Source organism: Rhincodon typus, chromosome 30 (assembly GCF_021869965.1).
Source record: "Rhincodon typus isolate 14 chromosome 30, sRhiTyp1.1, whole genome shotgun sequence".
Lineage (NCBI taxonomy): Eukaryota > Metazoa > Chordata > Chondrichthyes > Orectolobiformes > Rhincodontidae > Rhincodon > Rhincodon typus.
Genome location: NC_063361.1, coordinates 10,284,542 through 10,304,053, shown reverse-complemented (window position 1 = coordinate 10,304,053; position 19,512 = coordinate 10,284,542). Strand labels below are relative to the sequence as shown.

The following is a 19,512-nucleotide window of genomic DNA, read 5'->3' as shown; positions in this document are numbered from 1 at the left end:
CAATAAACAGAACAGCCTTGACAGACCCTAAAAAAGATCATTCTCAAACCTAAAACTGCACCCAGTTTCTGCACCTTCCCCCAACCCCTAATTCTCTTTGAGAAAGAATCCATAGATGCCATAAAAGCAGGCACTCCCTACGGAGAATAGAGCATTAACTCAGATTTACAACACTCACACCCAGTTTAGTACCAGGGACTTTCTGCCATTTGATATCAAAATCTTTTCTTCACTTACTACTTCAATTTTATCTCCACATAACATGGGTCAGCAGTTATAAAAATAAGACTCCTTAATCTCTCAGTAAAGGGGAGCCAGGTCATTCATATCAGTGTTGTTACCCAATGCATTCTTCTTGGGTTTCTTTTTTTCTAAATGATGTAGAACAACATTTACTTAAAAGTGCATAGTTCGATATTTGCACGTTGCTTAAATAGCCAGTTGTGTTTTGTAACTCCACTTTCCTGCCCGTGTTCCATAACTCTTCAACCCATTACTAATTAAAAAGCTGTTTCTTCCTTAAACTTAGTCAATGTCCCAGCATCTGTCACACTCTGAGGTAGTGAATTCCACAGACCGTTTGAGAGAAGTAATTTCTCCTGATCTTTGTTTTAAATCTGCTACCCATTATTCTCTCTCGTTCTAGTTTTCCCCACAAGGAAACATCCTGTCTGTGTTTACTTTGTCAATCCCTTTTAGCATATTATATACCACAATTACATTTCCTTTCATTGTTCTAAACTCCAGACGTGTAGGCCTAAGCTGCTCAATCTCTGTTCATAAGACAAATTCCTCATTTCTGATTCAATCCAGTAAACCTCGTCTGACCTGCCTCCAATGCAATCACATCCCTCAAGTATGAGGATCAAAATTGTATGCAGTACTCCAGGTGTGGTCTCTCAATGCCTTGTACAGTTGCAGCAACATTTCGCTACTTTATTACTGTATTGCTTCAGCAATAAATGTCAAAATTCCATTTGCCTTCCTGATTACCTCCTGTACCTGCACATTAGTTTTCTATCATTTGTGCATGAGGACATCCAGTTCCCTCTGCACCAAAACACTCTGAAATTGTTCTCCATCCTAGATAAGTTGCTTTTCTATTCCCCTGATAAAAGTGGATAACATCACAGATATGCATGCTAAACTACACGTGACAAATCTTGGCCCATTCACCTGACCTTTCCATATCCATTTGTAAATTTCTTATCTCTTCATTGCAACATACTTTTTCACCTATTTTTGTGCATCTGACAATTTGGCTATAGTACATTCTGTCCCCGCAACCAAGTCATAATATAGATTGTATCTGGCTGGGGCCGAAGGACCGAATCCTGTGGCACCCCAGTAGTTGCATCTCACCAACCAGAAAAAAAATGCATTTATACTGACTTTCTGCTTTCAGTTAGGTAATTCTCCATCCTTGCTAATAAATTACCCTAAACCCCATATTGACCTTACGTTTAGAGCAGCAGCTTGAGAATGCAGTTGGTAGTACTTGTCCTGGAGTGATAATTTTTCAGATTTAAGTCCCTTTCCTGGTTTTGAGATGGACTGCCCAGGACAGAACTGAAGTAGTGCTACACTGTCAGAAGTGCTGTCTTTTGAATGAAATGTTAAACTGAGGCCTTATTTGCCTCCTTGAGTGAAAATAAAAGATTCTGTGACACTCTTTCAAAGACGAACAGTGAGTCAGCAATATGCCCTGGCCATTATTCATCTATCAATCAATTTCAAAACCAGATGATTTGTTATGATGTTGCTGTTTATGAGAATGTGTTGAATGCAAGTTGGCTGCTGGATTGCCAATAATTACAGCACTTCAGAAGTAATTAATTGACTGTAAAGCACTTTGAGATGTCCAGTGGTTGTGAAACTGTACAAATACACATCATCCTTTCTTCAAGTCTGAAATTCAGGCCAAGATGTTACCAAAGCATAGACTAGAGTTGCACATCTGAATCATGCAAAAGTCCCAACACAGCTGACTGTGGAATTGCCTGGCAAATTGAAACTTCTTATGGGCAATTACCCAAAATCTGAAATCCTTTGAAAAAGTCTTTAACATAGAGTTGGAGTTAGACATCAGCAGGTCACTATTGAATTACTAGCTAGTGAAGGAACTGTTACGGGAATTAAAACCTGCAAAAACTCATGGGTAAATATTAAACTGGCTCCTTCTCCTTCACCCTCACCCCTTCTGTGAAGGGCAGAATCCCTGACCTGACCAGACACACTCTCCTCAATCCCTTAAACCAGCCACCCCTTTCCCAGCCTACCTCCCACCCAGCTTAAACATTTACCCTCGTTCAATAGATGTCAAAAGTGGCTTCAGGACTTTGAAACTTTGGGAAATAGCTGCAGCTGTCAAAAATGGGGTGTCATTTCAATGCCAGTCCACTCTGCCATTGCCTGCATGGATTTCTGGTCTTGATCACAATACTTCAGCTCAAAGGCTTCCAGCATGGAAATTAATATGGAAAACTCTTCCATAGGGAAGTGAGAAACCTTGGAAATTCCAACCAGAGCAAAAGATTCGTGCCTCAAAGTCAATTTACAGACCAAAAAAAAATTATATAATGCTTTCAATTAAACATACATGGAGCAGCAAATGTGGAACCTGAACTTGAAAATATAGCATGCCCAAACCAAAAAGGCCATAGGTGATCTATTTTCAAGCTGAAAACAAGTTTGCAAAATAGATATAATCTGTCTCTCCCCCATATATTACCTAGAATGTTCTTAATGTTCTAGAGGTCCAACAAAATACTTCCCACCTTAGCCTTTTAAAATTAAAGAAAGTTGCAATGCAAGATGTCCTGTTTGGTATGGAACAGAACTAAAATGTTAAAACTTGGATAAAGGATAATTTATTGCATACAATTCTGGTCACCACATTACCAGAAGGACATGGATGCTTTGGATAGGGTACAGTAATGGTTTACCAGGATGTTGCCTGGTATGGGGGATTTTAGAAGAAAGATTGTATAGACTGGGTTCGTTTTCACTGGAACGCAGAAGATTGAGGGGCGACCTATTTGAAGTTTAAGATTGTGAATGGCATGGATAGTGTGGAAAGTATGAGGCTTTTCCCAGGGTGGAGTCGCCAATTACTAGGGGACACAGGTTCAGAGCATGAGGGGGAAAGTTTAAAAGAGATGGGGGGAGGCAATTTTTTCCACACAAAAGGTGGTCAGTGCCTGGAACACCGCCAGAGGAGGTGGTGGAAGCAGACACAACACCAGCATTCAAGAAGCACCTGGATGAACACATGAATAGGAAGGGAATAGAGGGATATGGATCCTGTAAGTGAATACAGTTTTAGTATGAAAGTGCAAAATGTGTTGGCATGGGCTTGGACGGCCAAAGGGCCTGTACCTGTGGTGTATTGTTCTTATCTTAAAAAGCCCTTATTTCTGAAGTGACTGTGACACGCTCCCAACATACAGACAGAGTTTTTAACCACAAATTGTGCCTTTTGGTTATTGACCCCCTCGACAAATGGGAAAAGTTTCTCCCTGTCTATTCCCCTCCAAACTTCTACACCTCATTCAGGTTTCCCCTGCGCTTTCTCTGTTCGACAGAATGCCCATGCAACATCCCAGTGAATTTCTTCTGCAGCCACTCTAGCACAATCACATCCTTTCTTACATAGTGGAGACCAGTACTACACATGGTCACGGCCTAACTGATTTCACATAACGCTTCTTTTGTTTCCAAAAAACCTACTAGCTCTTGTATTCAATGCCTTAACTAATAAAGGCAAGTATCCCATATGCGTTCCTAACTACCTTATCTTCCTGTCCTCCCAATAAAGCTTCACCTCTTACTTCTCAGGATTAAATTCTATTTGCCAATGTTCTGCCCATCAAGTCCACACCAACTATCCGAACAGCATCCTACCCAGACCTCCCTACCCTACATTAACCATGGCTAGTCCATTTAGCCTGCACATCTCTGCACACTAGGGACAATTTAGCATGGCTGATCCACCTAACCTGCATTTTGTTGGACTGTGGGAGGAAACCAGAGCACCTGGCAAAAACCCATGCAGACATGGGGAGAATGTGCAAACTCTACAGAGTCAGTCGCTCAAGGGTGGAATCAAACCCGGGTCCCTGACACTGAGACAGCAGTGCTAACCACTGAGCCACCATGCCACCCCAATCTAGACCTATATCATCCTGTAGTTTAAGGCTTTCCTCCTCGCTATTTAGCACACCAACAATTTTCATGTTGTCTGCAAATTTACTGATCATACAAAAAACAAAGAAAATTACAGCACAGGAACAGGCCCTTCGGCCCTCCAAGCCTGCGCTGATCCAGATCCTCTATCTAAACCTGTCACCTATTTTCCAAGGATCTATATCCCTCTGCTCCCTGCCCATTCATGTATCTGTCTAGATACATCTTAAATGACGCTATCGTGCCCACCTGTACCACCTCCGCTGGCAACGCGTTCCAGGCACCCACCACCCTCTGTGTAAAGAACTTTCCACGCATATCTCCCTTAAACTTTTCCCCTCTCACCTTGAAATCGTGACCTCTAGTAATCGAGTCCCCCACTCTGGGAAAAAGCTTCTTGCTATCCACCCTGTCTATACCTTTCATGATTTTGTAGACCTCAAACAGGTCCCCCCTCAACCTTCGTCTTTCTAATGTAAATAATCCTAATCTACTCAACCTCTCTTCATAGCTAGCGCCCTCCATACCAGGCAACATCCTGGGGAACCTCCTCTGCACCCTCTCCAAAGCATCCACATCCTTTTGGTAATGTGACGACCAGAACTGTATGCAGTATTCCAAATGTGGTCGAACCAAAGTCCTATACAACTGTAACATGACCTGCCAACTCTTGTACTCAATACCCCGTCCAATGAATGAAAGCATGCCGTATGCCTTCTTGACCACTCTATTGAACTGCGTTTCCACCTTCAGGGTACAATGGACCTGAACACCCAGATCTGTCTGTGCATCAATTTTCCCCAGGGCTTTTCCATTTACCGTATAGTTCGCTCTTGAATTGGATCTTCCAAAATGCATCACCTCGCATTTGCCTGGATTGAACTCCATCTGCCACTTCTCCGCCCAACTCTCCAATCTATCTATATTCTGCTGCACTCTCCGACAGTCCCCTTCGCTATCAGCTACTCCACCAATCTTAGTGTCATCTGCAAACTTGCTAATCAGACCATCTATACCTTCTCTCCAAATCATTTATGTATATCACAAACAATAGTGGTCCCAACACGGATCCCTGTGGAACACGACTGGTCACAGTTCTCCATTTTGAGAAACTCCCTTCCACTACAACTCTCTGCCTCCTGTTGCCCAGCCAGTTCTCTATCCATCTAGCTAGTACACCCTGGACCCCATGCGACTTCACTTTCTCCATCAGCCTACCATGGAAAACCTTATCAAATGCCTTACTGAAGTCCATGTATATGACATCCACAGCCCTTCCCTCATCTATCAACTTTGTCACTTTCTCAAAGAATTCTATCAAGTTGGTAAGACATGACCTTCCCTGCACAAAACCATGCTGCCTATCACTAATAAGCCCATTTTCTTCCAAATGTAAATAGATCCTATCCCTCAGTATCTTCTCCAGCAGCTTCCCCACCACTGACATCAGGCTCACAGGTCTATAATTACCTGGATTATCCTTGCTACCCTTCTTAAACAAGGGGACAACATTAGCAATTCTGCAGTCCTCCAGGACCTCACCCGTCCTCAAGGATGCTGCAAAGATAACTGTTAACGCCCCAGCTATTTCCTCTCTCGCTTCCCTCAGCAACCTGGGATAGATCCCATCCAGACATGGGGACTTGTCCACCCTAATGCCTTTTAGAATACCCAACACTTACCCCCTCCTTATGCCGACTTGACCTAGAGTAATCAAACATCTATCCCTAACCTCAACATCCGTCATGTCCCTCTCCTCAGTGAATACCGACGCGAAGTACTCATTAAGGATCTCACTCATTTTCTCTGACTTCTCGCATAACTTCCCTCCTTTGTCCTTGAGTGGGCCAACCCTTTCTCTAGTTACCCTCTTGCTCCTTATGTATGAAGAAAATCCCAAAGCCTTTTACTTAACCCTGTTTGCTAAAGATATTTCATGACACCTTTTAGCCCTCTGAATTCCTTGTTTCAGATTGGTCCTACTTTCCCGATATTCTTCCAAAGCTTCGTCTGTTTTCAGTCACCTAGACCTTTTGTATGCTTCCTTTTTCCTCTCTGCTAGTTTCACAATTTCACCTGTCATCCATGGTTCCCTAATCTTGCCCTTTCTATCCCTCATTTTCACAGGGACATGTCTGTCCTGCACTCTAATCAACCTCTCTTCAAAAGCCTCCCACATATCAAATGTGGATTTACCCTCAAACAGCTGCTCCCAATCCACATTCCCCAGCTCCTGCCGAATTTTGCTATAGTTGGCCTTCCCCCAATTCAGCACTCTTCCTTTAGGACCACTCTCATCTTTGTTCATCAGTATTCTAAAACTTACGGAATTGTGATCACTATTCCCAAAGTAATCCCCTACTGAAACTTCAACCACCTGGCTGGGCTCATTTCCCAACACCAGGTCCAGTATGGCCCCTTCCCGAGTTGGACTATTTACATACTGCTCTAGAAAACCCTCCTGGATGCTCTTTACAAATTTTGCTCCATCTAAACCCCTAACACTAAGTGAATCCTAGTCAATGTTGTGAAAATTAAAATCTCCCATCACCACCACCCTGTTGCTCCTACATCTTTCCATAATCTGTCTACATATTTGTGCCTCTATCTCACGCTCGCTGTTGGGAGGCCTGTAGTACAGCCCTGACATTGTTACCGCACCCTTCCTATTTATGAGCTCTGCCCATATTGCCTCACTGCTCGAGTCCTCCATAGTGCCCTCCTTCAGCACAGCTGTGATATCCTCTTTGACCAGTAATGCAACTCCTCCACCCCTTTTACCTCCCTCTCTATCCCGCCTGAAGCATCTATATCCTGGGATATTTAGTTGCCAATCTTGCCCTTCCCTCAACCAAGTCTCGGTAATAGCAATAACATCATACTCCCTGGTACTAATCCAAGCCCTAAGTTCATCTGCCTTACCTACTACACTTCTCGCATTAAAACAAATGCGCCTCAGACCACCTGTCCCTTTGCGTTCATCATCTGCTCTCTGCCTACTCTTCCCCTTAGTCACACTGACTTCATTATCGAGTTCCTTACAGGCTTTAGTTACTACCGCCTTACTGTCCACTAACCTCTTCATTTGGTTCCTATCCACCTGTCACATTAGTTTAAACCCTCTCCAACAGCGTTAGCAAAAGCACCCCCTAGGACATCAGTTCCAGTCCTACCCAGGTGTATACCAATTTGTAACAGTCCCACCTCCCCCAGAACCGGTCCCAATGTCCCAAAAATCTGAACCCCTCCCTCCTGCACCATCTCTCCTGCCACTCATTTATCCTGCCTATTCTTTCCATTTCTACTCTGACGAGCACGTGGCACTGGTAGCAATCCTGAGATTACTACCTCTGAGGTCCTACTTTTTAACTTGGCTCCTAACACCCTAAATTCTGCTTGTAGGGCCTCATCCCGTTTTTTTACCTATATTATTGGTGCCTATATGCACCACGACAGCTGGCTGTTCACCCTCCCCCTTCAGAATGTCCTGCAGTCGATCTGAGACATCCCTGAACTGTGCACCTGGGCGGCAACATACCATTCCGGAGTCTTGTTTTCAACCACAGAACCGCTTATCTACTCCCCTTACAATCGAATCCCCTATGACTGTAGCCCTTCCACTCTTTTTCCCGCCCTTCTGTACAGCAGAGCCAGCCACGGTGCCATGAACCTGGCTACTGCTGCCTTCCCCTGGTGAGCCATCTCCCCCAGCAGTATCCAAAACGGTATACCTGTTTTGGAGGGAGATGACCGCAGGGGACACCTGCGCTGCCTTCCTGCTTTTTTTTCTGCCTTTTGGTCACCCATTCCCTTTCTCCCTCAGCAATCCTAATCTGCGGTGTGACCAATTTGCTGAACATGCTATCCACAACTTCCTTAGCATCGCGGATGCTCCGAAGTGAGTCCCATCTGCAGCTCCAGAGCCGTCATGCGGTCTAACAAGAGCTGCAGCTGGACACACTTCTTGCACGTGTAGGAGTCAGGGACATCAGCCGTGTCCCTGAGCTCCCACATTGAGCAAGAGGAGCATAACACGGGTCTGGGATCTCCTGCCATTTTTACTCTTAAGCTTAACTTAGTCCTACTATAATAATAAATACTAGATAAATGAAATGAAGAAAATTTGTACCAAATCACTCTACTTACCAGCACACGATTAAAAAAAACAAAAACAAAACAAAAACAAAAACACTTACCTTATCAACACCCCAGAGTCTTTTTTTTCGGTCAGAGGAGGAGGGTGGGTGGGAGACACTACATGTGTAGTGTTTCGGGTGTAGCCACTGCCCAAATATATCAGTTCACTCACTTTCCGAGAGCGCAATTCGACTGCTCCCACTCAGCTCCGCTGCCGAAATGAAGAACTTACCTCCCGGCAGGCCCCTGGTCCTCGCTCTCACCGCTGCCGCTGCTGCAAAAAATGGAGGCCGCTGATTGCACGAAGTAAGTTTTTAACTGGGAAACTTACCTCCCGGCAGGCCCTTTAGATATACCTTATGTCTAAATCATTAATGTACATAACATACCTTAAGAGATCCAGCACTGAATCCTGTTGTACACCACTGGACACCGACTTCCAGTTGCAAAAACCATCACCCTTTGTTTCCCTGCTACACAGCCAACTTCAGACCCAATTTGACAACTGCTCTTAATCAGCCTGTCATGCAAGACCTTAAAAAGCCGTGCTGAAGTCCAAGTAGAGTACACCAACTGCACTCCCTTTATCAATACACCTCGTCACCTCCTTGGAAAATGCAATCAAAATTTGTTAGACATGATCGCTCCCTTACAAAGTCATGCTGACTATCCTGAATTAAACCTTGTCTTCTGTCCCTCAGAATGTTTTCCATTTGGAAAGGCAAGGATTAATCAAGGATAATCAATGTGGTACCCTCATTACTCAAGAAGGATAGATGATAAACCAGGAAACAACAGGTCCATGAGCCTAACATCTCTGGTCGGTATTAGAAACTATTAGAAATTAATTCTATGCCTTAGATTATCCCTACCACTCTTCTTGAATAATGGTACCACATTAGCTGTGTTCCAATCCTTTGGCACCCTTGCCGTAGCCAGAGAAAATATAAAAATTACTGTCAGAGCAATCTCCTCCCTTGCCTCCCATAGCGGGCTTGGATACATCTCAAATGGACCAGGAGGTTCATCCATTTTCAAGCCTACTAAAACCACTAATAACTCCTCCCTCTCAATGTTAATTTGTTCAAGTGTATCACAGTCTCCTCCCCTGATTTCTAGATGTACATCATCCTCTCTATTGTGAATATAGATACAAAGTGCTCATTTAAAACTGAAGCAATGTCTTTTGGTGCAAGTCAAAAGCAAAGTTTAGGTGGAACTAGTACTGTGGTCTCTGTAGTAATGAAATAATATATTCCGAACTATTGGCAGGATGATATTTTATGTCCACTTTACTGTCATGGCTTCACCAGAACAATCAAGCCATTTTAATCCTGATGTGTTGTGGAACAGAAGAAACCAGTACGATTGGAGTGCTAAGTTTGTCTAAACAAACAACAATATTTCAATTTCTTTTATTTATAGCAAACATTCAAGAAAGGATAACTGCACAGTATAAGCATCATTTAGCTGCAAGAATTCCCTTTCCAGTGATGTCAAAGCAATAGTGTAGTGCCATCCTTTCAATCATTCAATTAGCAAATGATCAAAGTGCAATGTTTGAAAGTTTCAATGAAAGGATAACACACAAATTGTTTTCATTGGTGATCCAGTCTGGAACGATGATGTGCATAAGATGTGCAGTTAATGCAAGGATTTCAAACAAAACCAAATCTCTTAAGTTGATTATATAAATGCATGAGTTACCATAGAAATTTATATCATAGTGGGAAATCAATTTTCGATAATACTCGAATACAAACTGTTCAAATATTTGCTCAAGAAATCCTCTCTATTTCTCGCAAAAGCTCCATTAGAAGTGTTCAGAAAGAACAATGAGAAATTAATGATAAGATAGTTATTCCATTACTGGTTCAGAAGTATGACCTTACCCAGAAATAAGCAGGATTGTGCAAGACTAGACTTTTAGATCCGTACATTCATGATAATAGTAAATTACAAACAAATCAATCTATTACAAGTGAATGTAACATACTACACAATATCAGAAACCATTCCAGTGAACAAGGCAAGAAGTTTGAAAAGACAGCTTACAGACTGCTTGCCTATTTTAATCATCACCATGGCTACCTCATCGAAGCTGACAGTTGTTAATTCTGCAAGCAACCAATGCCCTTAAAAAAAAATTGGCAAATCTTTTGCCTCCCTCATATTTAAAAACACTGGACTGAGGTAAGATTCTAGTACAATCAACAAAAGAATAGGTGCACGACAATTGAATTCAAAATAGGAATCTGAAAGAATCTACAATTCCTAATGAAAATATAGTCAGAAAAAATGTTACTATTAAAAGTCAGAGGTCATTTTACCATTTGAATATACACCAAAGAAAATAGTTAAGCATGTTAATAATTTGCTTAAATCAATTAATTTTTGAATTAGTACTTAAAACATTTTAAAACGTTAGCTATCTCAAAGATGGTATCATTTTAAGGGTGGTTCTAAAATTTATTTGTTGCCTTATTTTGATAAGAAAATGTTACTGTATTGAGATTGGAGTTTAGTACAGAGGAGTGCTACTCAGACGTGCCAGGAAAGAGACCAGATCACTGTATGAGCCATAGGATGACACATCTAGCTAGTGGCAGCTGAATGTATACAAATCATACAAATCCAACAGCCACATCCACAGATAAAGGAAAATGTTTTGGGAGTGTGGGGAAGACAAGGGCCCATCAGGTCTATGTGGCAGGGAGTGTCCAATAAGCCAGGGAACCAAGTAGAGAGAAAAACAACTATTTCCTCTCCTGTCCCAAACTCGTGGGTGCACTTGTGCATAATTTTCAAATGCTCCTATTGAATTAAACAGTTAAGAGTAATACCCTGAGAAACATACTCAGTGCACATTGAATAAAATGCTCACAGCAGAATTACGGACTGATCTGAATGTTTTACGATAATAGATAGCCATTGATTTCAATAAGCATGTTGGAATAAAACCAATCTCAAATCAGGTTACAAGTTGATCAGGTGGGCTCTCTGCTTGTTTCATTTATTCATGATAAAATGGCTAAATTAACCCCCAAGTTACCAATCTGTAAGAGAATCAAGCAGCTGGGCTTCAACCTGGTGCAATTTTACCTTCAACATCCATGTAACGCATAAAAACAGAAACAATACAGTTTACAGAAACAGTTCCCAAAAACTATTTTATAGTAAAAATCTTTAAAGAAAAATATTAAAGGGACTGTAAAAATCCAAATTTTTCTGCCTCAGAACTGTTCTTTGCTATTTTGACAATTTTCTTTAGACTTGACTTAGAGGACTTATCATACAAAAGTAACTCAAATTCCTTTCGTACAATTCCCAAGATTTCACACTGTAGCATTTTGCTTTGGTGCATTACACAGCTCAAGTAGGTTAAAGGCACAAGCACATCACAGGATGCTGAAGGCCTTTTTCTTCTTTGGGAAAAACAGGTCCCACTTCAGCTGAGGCCGCAGTGTACACGCTTTTGCATTACAGATGTAGCCTTTTGGGCAACAGTGCAGCTGATCTTCACAGCAGGTGGCCTGAAAAGTAATGAAAATGTTAATGTTACATTACAGCAATCAACAACCGTATAACATCAGGTCACAGAGCAAGAATGAGCGGTATGTTCAAAGGGATTTGGAGCCTTTCTAAGATAACGAGAATCATTATGGCCCAGATGAAGACTATTTGGTCCAACAGGTCCATGCCTCTCTCTAGAGAATTACAATCAGTGCCATTTCTTGTTCTGTCCACATAGCCAGCACATGTAGTTCCCTATAGTACTCCCCCAGTTTTGTTTTGGAATCATGGTCTGCACTTACACCATGTTCTAGGTTATTAGCACTTGTATTATGTGGTTCTTCCATGTATCCTATTGTTACAGGTTTTATTTCACCTAAGAATCCACCTGATGCTCAGCGCTCCATTTGCTAATCTGGGTTGAGAATCAGAGTTATGGAAAGATATTTGTCAGGATACCAGAATCAAAACCAGAACAATGAACAAAATTAACACTTTGTATCCATTTTTGAATTACTGTTTCTTGTGTAGGCCAAGCTGCCTTACGCGTACAAAAATAACCATTTGTTGAAGGCTAAATGTATAAAGTACATGCTGGAAAAGAGATTAAACTACTGGCACCATTTTACATGATTGTGACTAAGTTTGAGGGGGAGGGAGGAGGGGGCGCAGGAGTGTTAGGTGGCCCACTGTTGAGACATCTCACCTCACTACTCACTAATCAGCTCACGAAGGGCAATTTGGTTGAGCTTTGGTAACTTCCTGGACCTATAGAGGGCCTCAATACTGGTGGCCTGGGTCAGCAGAACTGGCTACTAACGTCTGAGTGCTAAAGACCTTCTCCTCAGGGGATCCAGCACAGAGAAAGTAAGGATACTTTTGTCTTCTCGTCTCAGGCAGAGGGGACGGAGGCAAAAGTAGAGGGGTGGCTTTCAGAGGCCATGCCCTTGCAAATCATCCATGCTTCCAATTGCTCCAGATTGCCCCCACCAATGCATCAAGTAGATTGCCTTGCTTACCCAATTGGGAACTAACCATCATTCTCACCTGCCAGGAACACACATAAATGGGGAGGTAGTGAGTTGAAGCCTTAAGTGGCCATTAATTGATTACTTAAGGGCCTCAACTGATGGCAAGTTGCAAAAGTCTCCAGTGGACTTGTCCTCTAACAAGAGTAGGGCTCTGTGGTACAGTAACAGTGTCCCTGCCAGGAGGCTTGAGTTCAAGTCCCACCTGCTCCAGAGGAGGGTAATATCATTTCTGAACAGGCTGATTAGAAAAGATCATCCCTAGTAAAACAGATGTCATTGGGAACTGAGGTGGGGTCTGGTTGTAGTCATACCTAAGGTAAAGGAAAATGGTTTTGATTGCTGGAGGTCAATCATCTTAGCGCTATGACATCACTAATGTTTAAATAGTGTCCTCGATCCAACTATCACCAGCTTTTTCATCAATGACCTTCCTTCTATCATAAAAGCAGGAGTGGGGATCTTGCTGATGACTGCACAATATCCAGCACTATTCGTGACAACTCGGAAACTGAAGCACAGCGTGCTGAAATGCAGCAAGTACTGGACAACATCAACCCTAAATGTGGCCCCTCGATGTTCAATGGCATGACCATTGCTGAATCCCTCACAATCAACATCCTTGGGATTTTCATTGACCAGAAACTGACCTGGACCAGTCATGTAAACACATGGCTACAAGAGCAGGTCAGAGGCTAAGAATTCTGCAGCGAGTAACTCACATAACCCTAACCCAGTGCCTGTCGGCTCTCCACAATGCGAAAGGTGGGGGTGTTAGAGAATACTGTCCACTTGCCTGGACGAGTGCAGCTCTTATAACGCTTGAGATGCTCAACATCATCTAGGGCAAAGCAGCCAATTGATTGGAACTCCAACCAACACCTTCAACATTTGCTCCTCCTCACCACTAACAACAGTGGCAGCAATGTGTAGCATGTAGGAGATGCATTGAATTAGCTCACCAAGGTTCCTCCAACAGCATCTATCAATTGTGATTCCTACCTCCTAGGAAGAGGATAGCCGCAGAAGCATGGAAACACCATCAATTGTAAGACCGTGTCCAAGCCGCACACCATCCTGATTTAGAACTATATCAATGTTAGGGCGTTGGCTACCCATCAAAGATAAGTGTTAGTCAAGGAGGCAGCTCCCATTACCTTCTCCAGGTCAATTAGGTATAGGTAATACTAGCAACACCCAGATCCCATGGTCAAATAAAAAATGACCTTCTCACCCAGATCCATTATTGGTGATATGGCAAGGATCTCGACAGAGCCAACTCTAACCGTCTATTTCTCCTTCCTGCCACCTGCAATTGGGGGAAAATTATGCCCCAAGTCTTTAAACTGACAGGAGTCAGTTAAACTTCCATTTTGCAAGTGAGTAAAGTTGATCTATCTCATAAGTTCCCTTTTATATGTTTGGGACAAAGTATTGTGGAATTTGCTCGTCCCATTGACGTTAACATTTCTATGTCTGAAGACTCAGATTTATGTTCAGAAGACAGTACAATTTTTTAAAAAAGTTTTCATGGTGACTGGATGATTGTGGGAAGGCCGATTTTATGTCTCACCTCCAGCTATGTTGAGGTGAAGGTGCAGATTGTAATACCCCAGCCCATGTACTGTTTTGTGCCTGATAACCAGCAACTTTGCTCTGTGTTGGAAATGATTTTGGACATGTTGCAAATTAATTTGGGCTTGAAAAAGATATATTTGTTTCAACTTGAGGAGTGCAATTTAATCCTGATTATAAGTAGGGTTTGCTAACCTGGACAACTCAACTTTGGAGGACCTGGGTTTGAGGCCTCTGCTGTTCAGCACAAACACTTTTGCTCCTACGATGGAGTACAGTCCAGTTTGTTGCACATCTTCAACAGAGAGCAACTATTCTGAAAAAAAATCTTGAAACTCACTTTGTAACATGCTAAAGGGGCTGATGGGCAAACTCCATTCCTATGCAATGTTTCAATAAGCTAAACATTTCCTCCTAAACATTTACACTTTCACTGTCTGAGATATTTTGAAGAAAGGAGTTTTCCTCCCTAGGAAGATATTTCCAGCTCAAATTAATAGCCTGTGAAACAGAACTTCAGAAACTAGATATGAGACATTACCACTCTAATCAGTGAAAAATCTGACGTACAAGCTCAACTAAGGAACTCTACAATCAACCATCTCAAACCAACGTTTGCTTGCTGGGTTTAATTATGAAGAAGTGAATTTGTTTAAACTCGGGCTATTCCATTGTGATATTACACAAAAAGGCAATCTACACAAAGTAGGTTTGAGGCCAGGGAAATTACAAAGGATCAGAAGAATCTCGTGATAATATAGTTACAAGATTTGTGATCTGGCATTCAACACTAGCTGCCAGCACTGAGACACCAATGAGCTGATACCAAAGCAAGCCACCTAAAGCAACTATGATTCATATGACTAAAGACGGAAATGTATAAATAATCTGCAAAAGATAACGTCCCATGCACTTTACCTAAAAAGATATTTGATCTTGCTGAAACATGCTGATGCCACCAAAGCTTCATATAATCTAATTGGGCTCCAGTTTATCCCTGCTCCACATTCTTTCCCCCTTCAAGGAAGACATCTCTGAATGTTAGCACATAGCTTCATATCGTCTTGCAATACTAATCTCGTTTGGAAGTTATCATGAATGAGCTTTCTACTGTTTCAAGGTGACTAGGTAGTAATTAAGCATTGGAAATCTATTGTTCTCTTCTGTGCATCTGAAGGACTCAACTTCAACTGATCAGCTTTCTCATCAATCTAGCTCAGACTAGTGAGTTCATCACGGAATCTGGTGCCTTAAGGTCATTATTGTGCAGTGCTGAGATGGCAAAATCAATTCATTGAGAGAGCAGAGTGCAATTTCTGAAACACTTACTTGTTCATATGGACAGCAAGCCCAGCCCCCTGAAGAAATCTTACAGCACGTGGCTGGAGACTGGCAGCGGAACGTGTCATCACATTTTACATCAGAGAGGGGCGAATGTTTGACCTTCCAAGGTACAGAAAGGTTTTGCTTTTCACAGGTTCCAGCCTTCACATTACAAGTGTAGCCATGCGGACAGCAGTGCTCATGATCCTCGCAGCACACAGCCTATTGGAATTACAAGGAAATCTTCAGTATCATCTCAATACCTTGGAAGTCCCTTCTTTTTGAAGCATGCAGTTGTTTGCAAAAACCTGATCTCAAGACAATTCAAATCTAAAATTTATAACATTAAATGGGGAGGAGCTATTAAAACTACAACTACAAACAAAAGGTCGCACTACTTATTGTCTTGATTAGAAAATGGACAAATCAATAATAGAACCTTGTAAAACATGTAGAGGTTCACTGCAGTAGTTTATTGGAATTGAAACTTGCATTCATAGCCATTTTATTTGCTTCTATGAACATTATATTAACTCCTGAGTAAAAGGATGTTTGAACTGTGACCTTCACTAAACCCATGCAACTCCATTTCACCTGTAATTCTATTTTGTGATGTATTTACTATGTTGGTAAAATTTATGATGCCACTTATGAGACGACATCAATATAGGTCATCACTATTTTTGTTTACTGAACAACCATCCATCTGAGTGAGAAAATCCCTCAGATCCACCACAAATACATTAAGCATAGCGCATTGGAAGCAATCGCTTGAAGTAGCTATAAATTGACAGCCAGCACTGGAGGGTTTCATAGCTTTAACTGCCGTTTGTCAGACTTTCTATCCAGGGATCTGCACAAAAAATATCAACATTTGCCCAGCACACAGTCCATCAATGGCAGTTTGAGAAAGGAAAATGAGTCGATTATTTGCTCATAACAACAATTAAACCAATCAACTTTAAAACGGAGTTTAAAAAGTCAATAGCAAATAAAACGCTGGTGAACAGAAAGGGAGTTAGGTGGATATTAATCAGTAGAGGTTTATGATCTTTATATTAATGACATAGTCAAAAGAAATAAGTTTTCCTAGTTTAATTTCCTAGTTAAATTAATACTCTTTAACAAATGGGGCGTGAAAACAGATAACACTTGGGAGAAAACATTTTCACTTGTAATTTAATCATAGGGTCATGATGAGGAACAGGACAAGAGGAAATGCAAAATAAAATATTTCCAGTTTTAACAAAACGGATTCAAATTGATGGTTTTACAAATTTAAATAAATAAATATTCAACTTTATATACTTAAAGAGGTGTGTAAAGGACTAATAGATTTTATTCCTCACTGCATGAAATGATGTTCTAAATGTAAGGTTCTGAACTGACCTCTGCCCACTACCTTCCATATCTGATTCTGTAAATCAGCACTTAAACTACAAGCAAAGTACCTGTATTGCACATCTAGATTAGAAGTACAGAATTACTGGTCCCTCCTATTGGAGTCAATTCAGAAGTTCTATAATTATTTGGACTAACAATTTACCAAATTTATTCCATATTCGCTATAAGCCTAAGTTGGAGATTCAGTAACATTACGACTATCTTCCACACTTTGATATTTGCTTGATCCTCACAGAAAGCACATGTATGTATAGATATAAGACAGACATTAGCAATCTTCTTGATTCTAATGTCATCCATATGCTAGGACCTTTGGAAATGGAAGTGTTCTAGGTAGATGAAGTACTAAAGTGCATGTGCCACTTGTGGAATCACACACCAACACCAGTCAATGTCTTCAAGACAGAAAATTGGAGGTTGGGGTGCAGGCTAAGGGGAGGGGGCCAAGTAGAAGAGAACAACTGTAGGGAGTATAAGACAGATAGGAGAGAGAGAAACAGAACAGAGGAAAGGGAGGGGTTGAGAGAGTTGAGGAAGATGAGGTTTGGTATCTTTTTTCATTTGATGCTCAAAATAAAGCCAGTATTTGAACCATGTATACAATCTGCAATAAAAGAACTGCAGGCCCATAAACAGCAATCTTCTGAAATCAAAAGGAAGCCATTTTTCCAATACATGTAATCCCTTAGCACAGGCAAAATACACCCTGGTGCAATGTAATGCAGTACTGACTGCCTACACGAAGCAGACTAACAAAAACTTTATAGAACATATGAAATGGTTTACAATGCCACTGAACATTAACAAGAGCACCTGGTAAGATTCAACAGACAGCACTGATGAAAAGCAGAGGGAAAATTCACATTCTTGTCCAAAACATTAATAATAACCAGCTTTTTAGTTACTGGTTTAATCCAAGTGATAATACACAGTTTATTTGAAAAAATGTTAATCTGCACTTGTTGTCGTCCCTCATCAGGGTAAGATGCCTGCTGCACAAATACATAATTTCAAGTCCTCCTTTGTTGTCCTCCCATATTTTGGTCAAGTGGCCACTAGTCAGGCATGAACTTTGAATGCTGTCAGAATATTCAACAATCCAGCGTTCAGCCAGCATCCATACATATTCATTTCCAGGAGGAGTCAGTATAAACCCATCAGGCTGAATTCAAATATTGGACAATAATTCCCCCTCCAATAAAACTGCCCTGGCTGCAATCAGCCAAACTACTGCAGACCAACCGGAGGCCACCATTATTTCATACAAAGCAAAATACTGCAGATGCGGGAAATGGAAAACAAAGAGAAAATGCTGGAGAAACAAAGCAGTCTGGCAGCATTTGTGGAGAGACAATTAACATTTTGGATCTGACATGACTTCTTCATAACTGAAAGCAGATGGAAAACAGTGTTTGTTACAGTGGGGAAGGAGGAACGAGTAGAATGGATAGTGAAAGTACCCAGAGCAAAAGATAAAGGGAGTGACAACGGTGCTGAAGGTGAACAGAGATGCAAAAATAAGTGCAAACGTTAAGTGTGAAAAGAAACAAAAATGGGTTTGCTCTGTTGAGAGCAAAGTCTCAGGCACAAATAAGACATGGTTGGAGGTGGGGTGGGAGTTATAATTAAAACAGAGCATAGTGGTCATGCTCTGCAATCATTAAACTCAATGTTGAGTCCTAGAGACTGTCAGGTGCCTAAGTGAGGTAATGATTGTTCCTCCAAGTTGCATTGAGTTTCATAGGAACATTGTAGCAGACCTAGAATGGAAATGTTAGTATTGGTGCAAGATGGTTTATTGAAATAACCAGCAACTAGAAGATGGGGATCATTCTTATGGACAGAATGGAAATGTTCCGCAAAGCAATCTCAGAGTCTGCATTTGGTCTCGCAATTGCGAAGGAGATCACTTTGTGAGCAGCAAATATAGTAGACTATACTGAAAGTAGTAAATGTAAAACGCCACTTCACCTGGAAGGTGGTGAAAAGGCAAACGTTACATTTTCTGTCAATGCATGGGAAGGTTTTGTTTGTGTGGGTGTGCAGTGAGGAAGCATTAACAGCATTGGAGGAGTGAATCAGGGTTTCATAGAGGAAACAGTCCCTGTGGAATACTGACAGTGGAGAGGAAGGGAATATGTGTGTTTAGTGGTGTTTTGCTCCCAGAGGTAGCAGAAAAAGCAGAGAATGATCCTTTGAATGAAGAGACCAGTGAAGCAGAAAGTGAAGACAAATAGCACCTTATTGTTCAGGGAGAGAGGCAAAGGGTTGAGGGCAGAATCGCAGAAAATAGGTCAGATTGAGCTGACAGACCAGTCAAACACAATGGGGGAACCACCATTATCTC

At 41.6% G+C, this 19,512-nt stretch overlaps 1 protein-coding gene across 1 annotated transcript in view; it reads right to left on the bottom strand.

Annotated features, from left to right (window-relative positions):
* Positions 1-9,721: 9,721 nt before the first annotated feature.
* The window catches only part of grnb (granulin b), a 39,951-nt gene continuing 30,160 nt past the window's right edge, over positions 9,722-19,512 (bottom strand). The window contains exons 10-11 of the mRNA XM_048614394.1: positions 15,768-15,983; positions 9,722-11,855 (exon numbers count right to left, since the gene is read on the bottom strand). Coding sequence (XP_048470351.1) covers positions 11,721-11,855; positions 15,768-15,983 — 351 coding nt within the window. The 3' untranslated portion in view covers positions 9,722-11,720. The remainder of the gene's footprint in view (positions 11,856-15,767; positions 15,984-19,512) is intronic.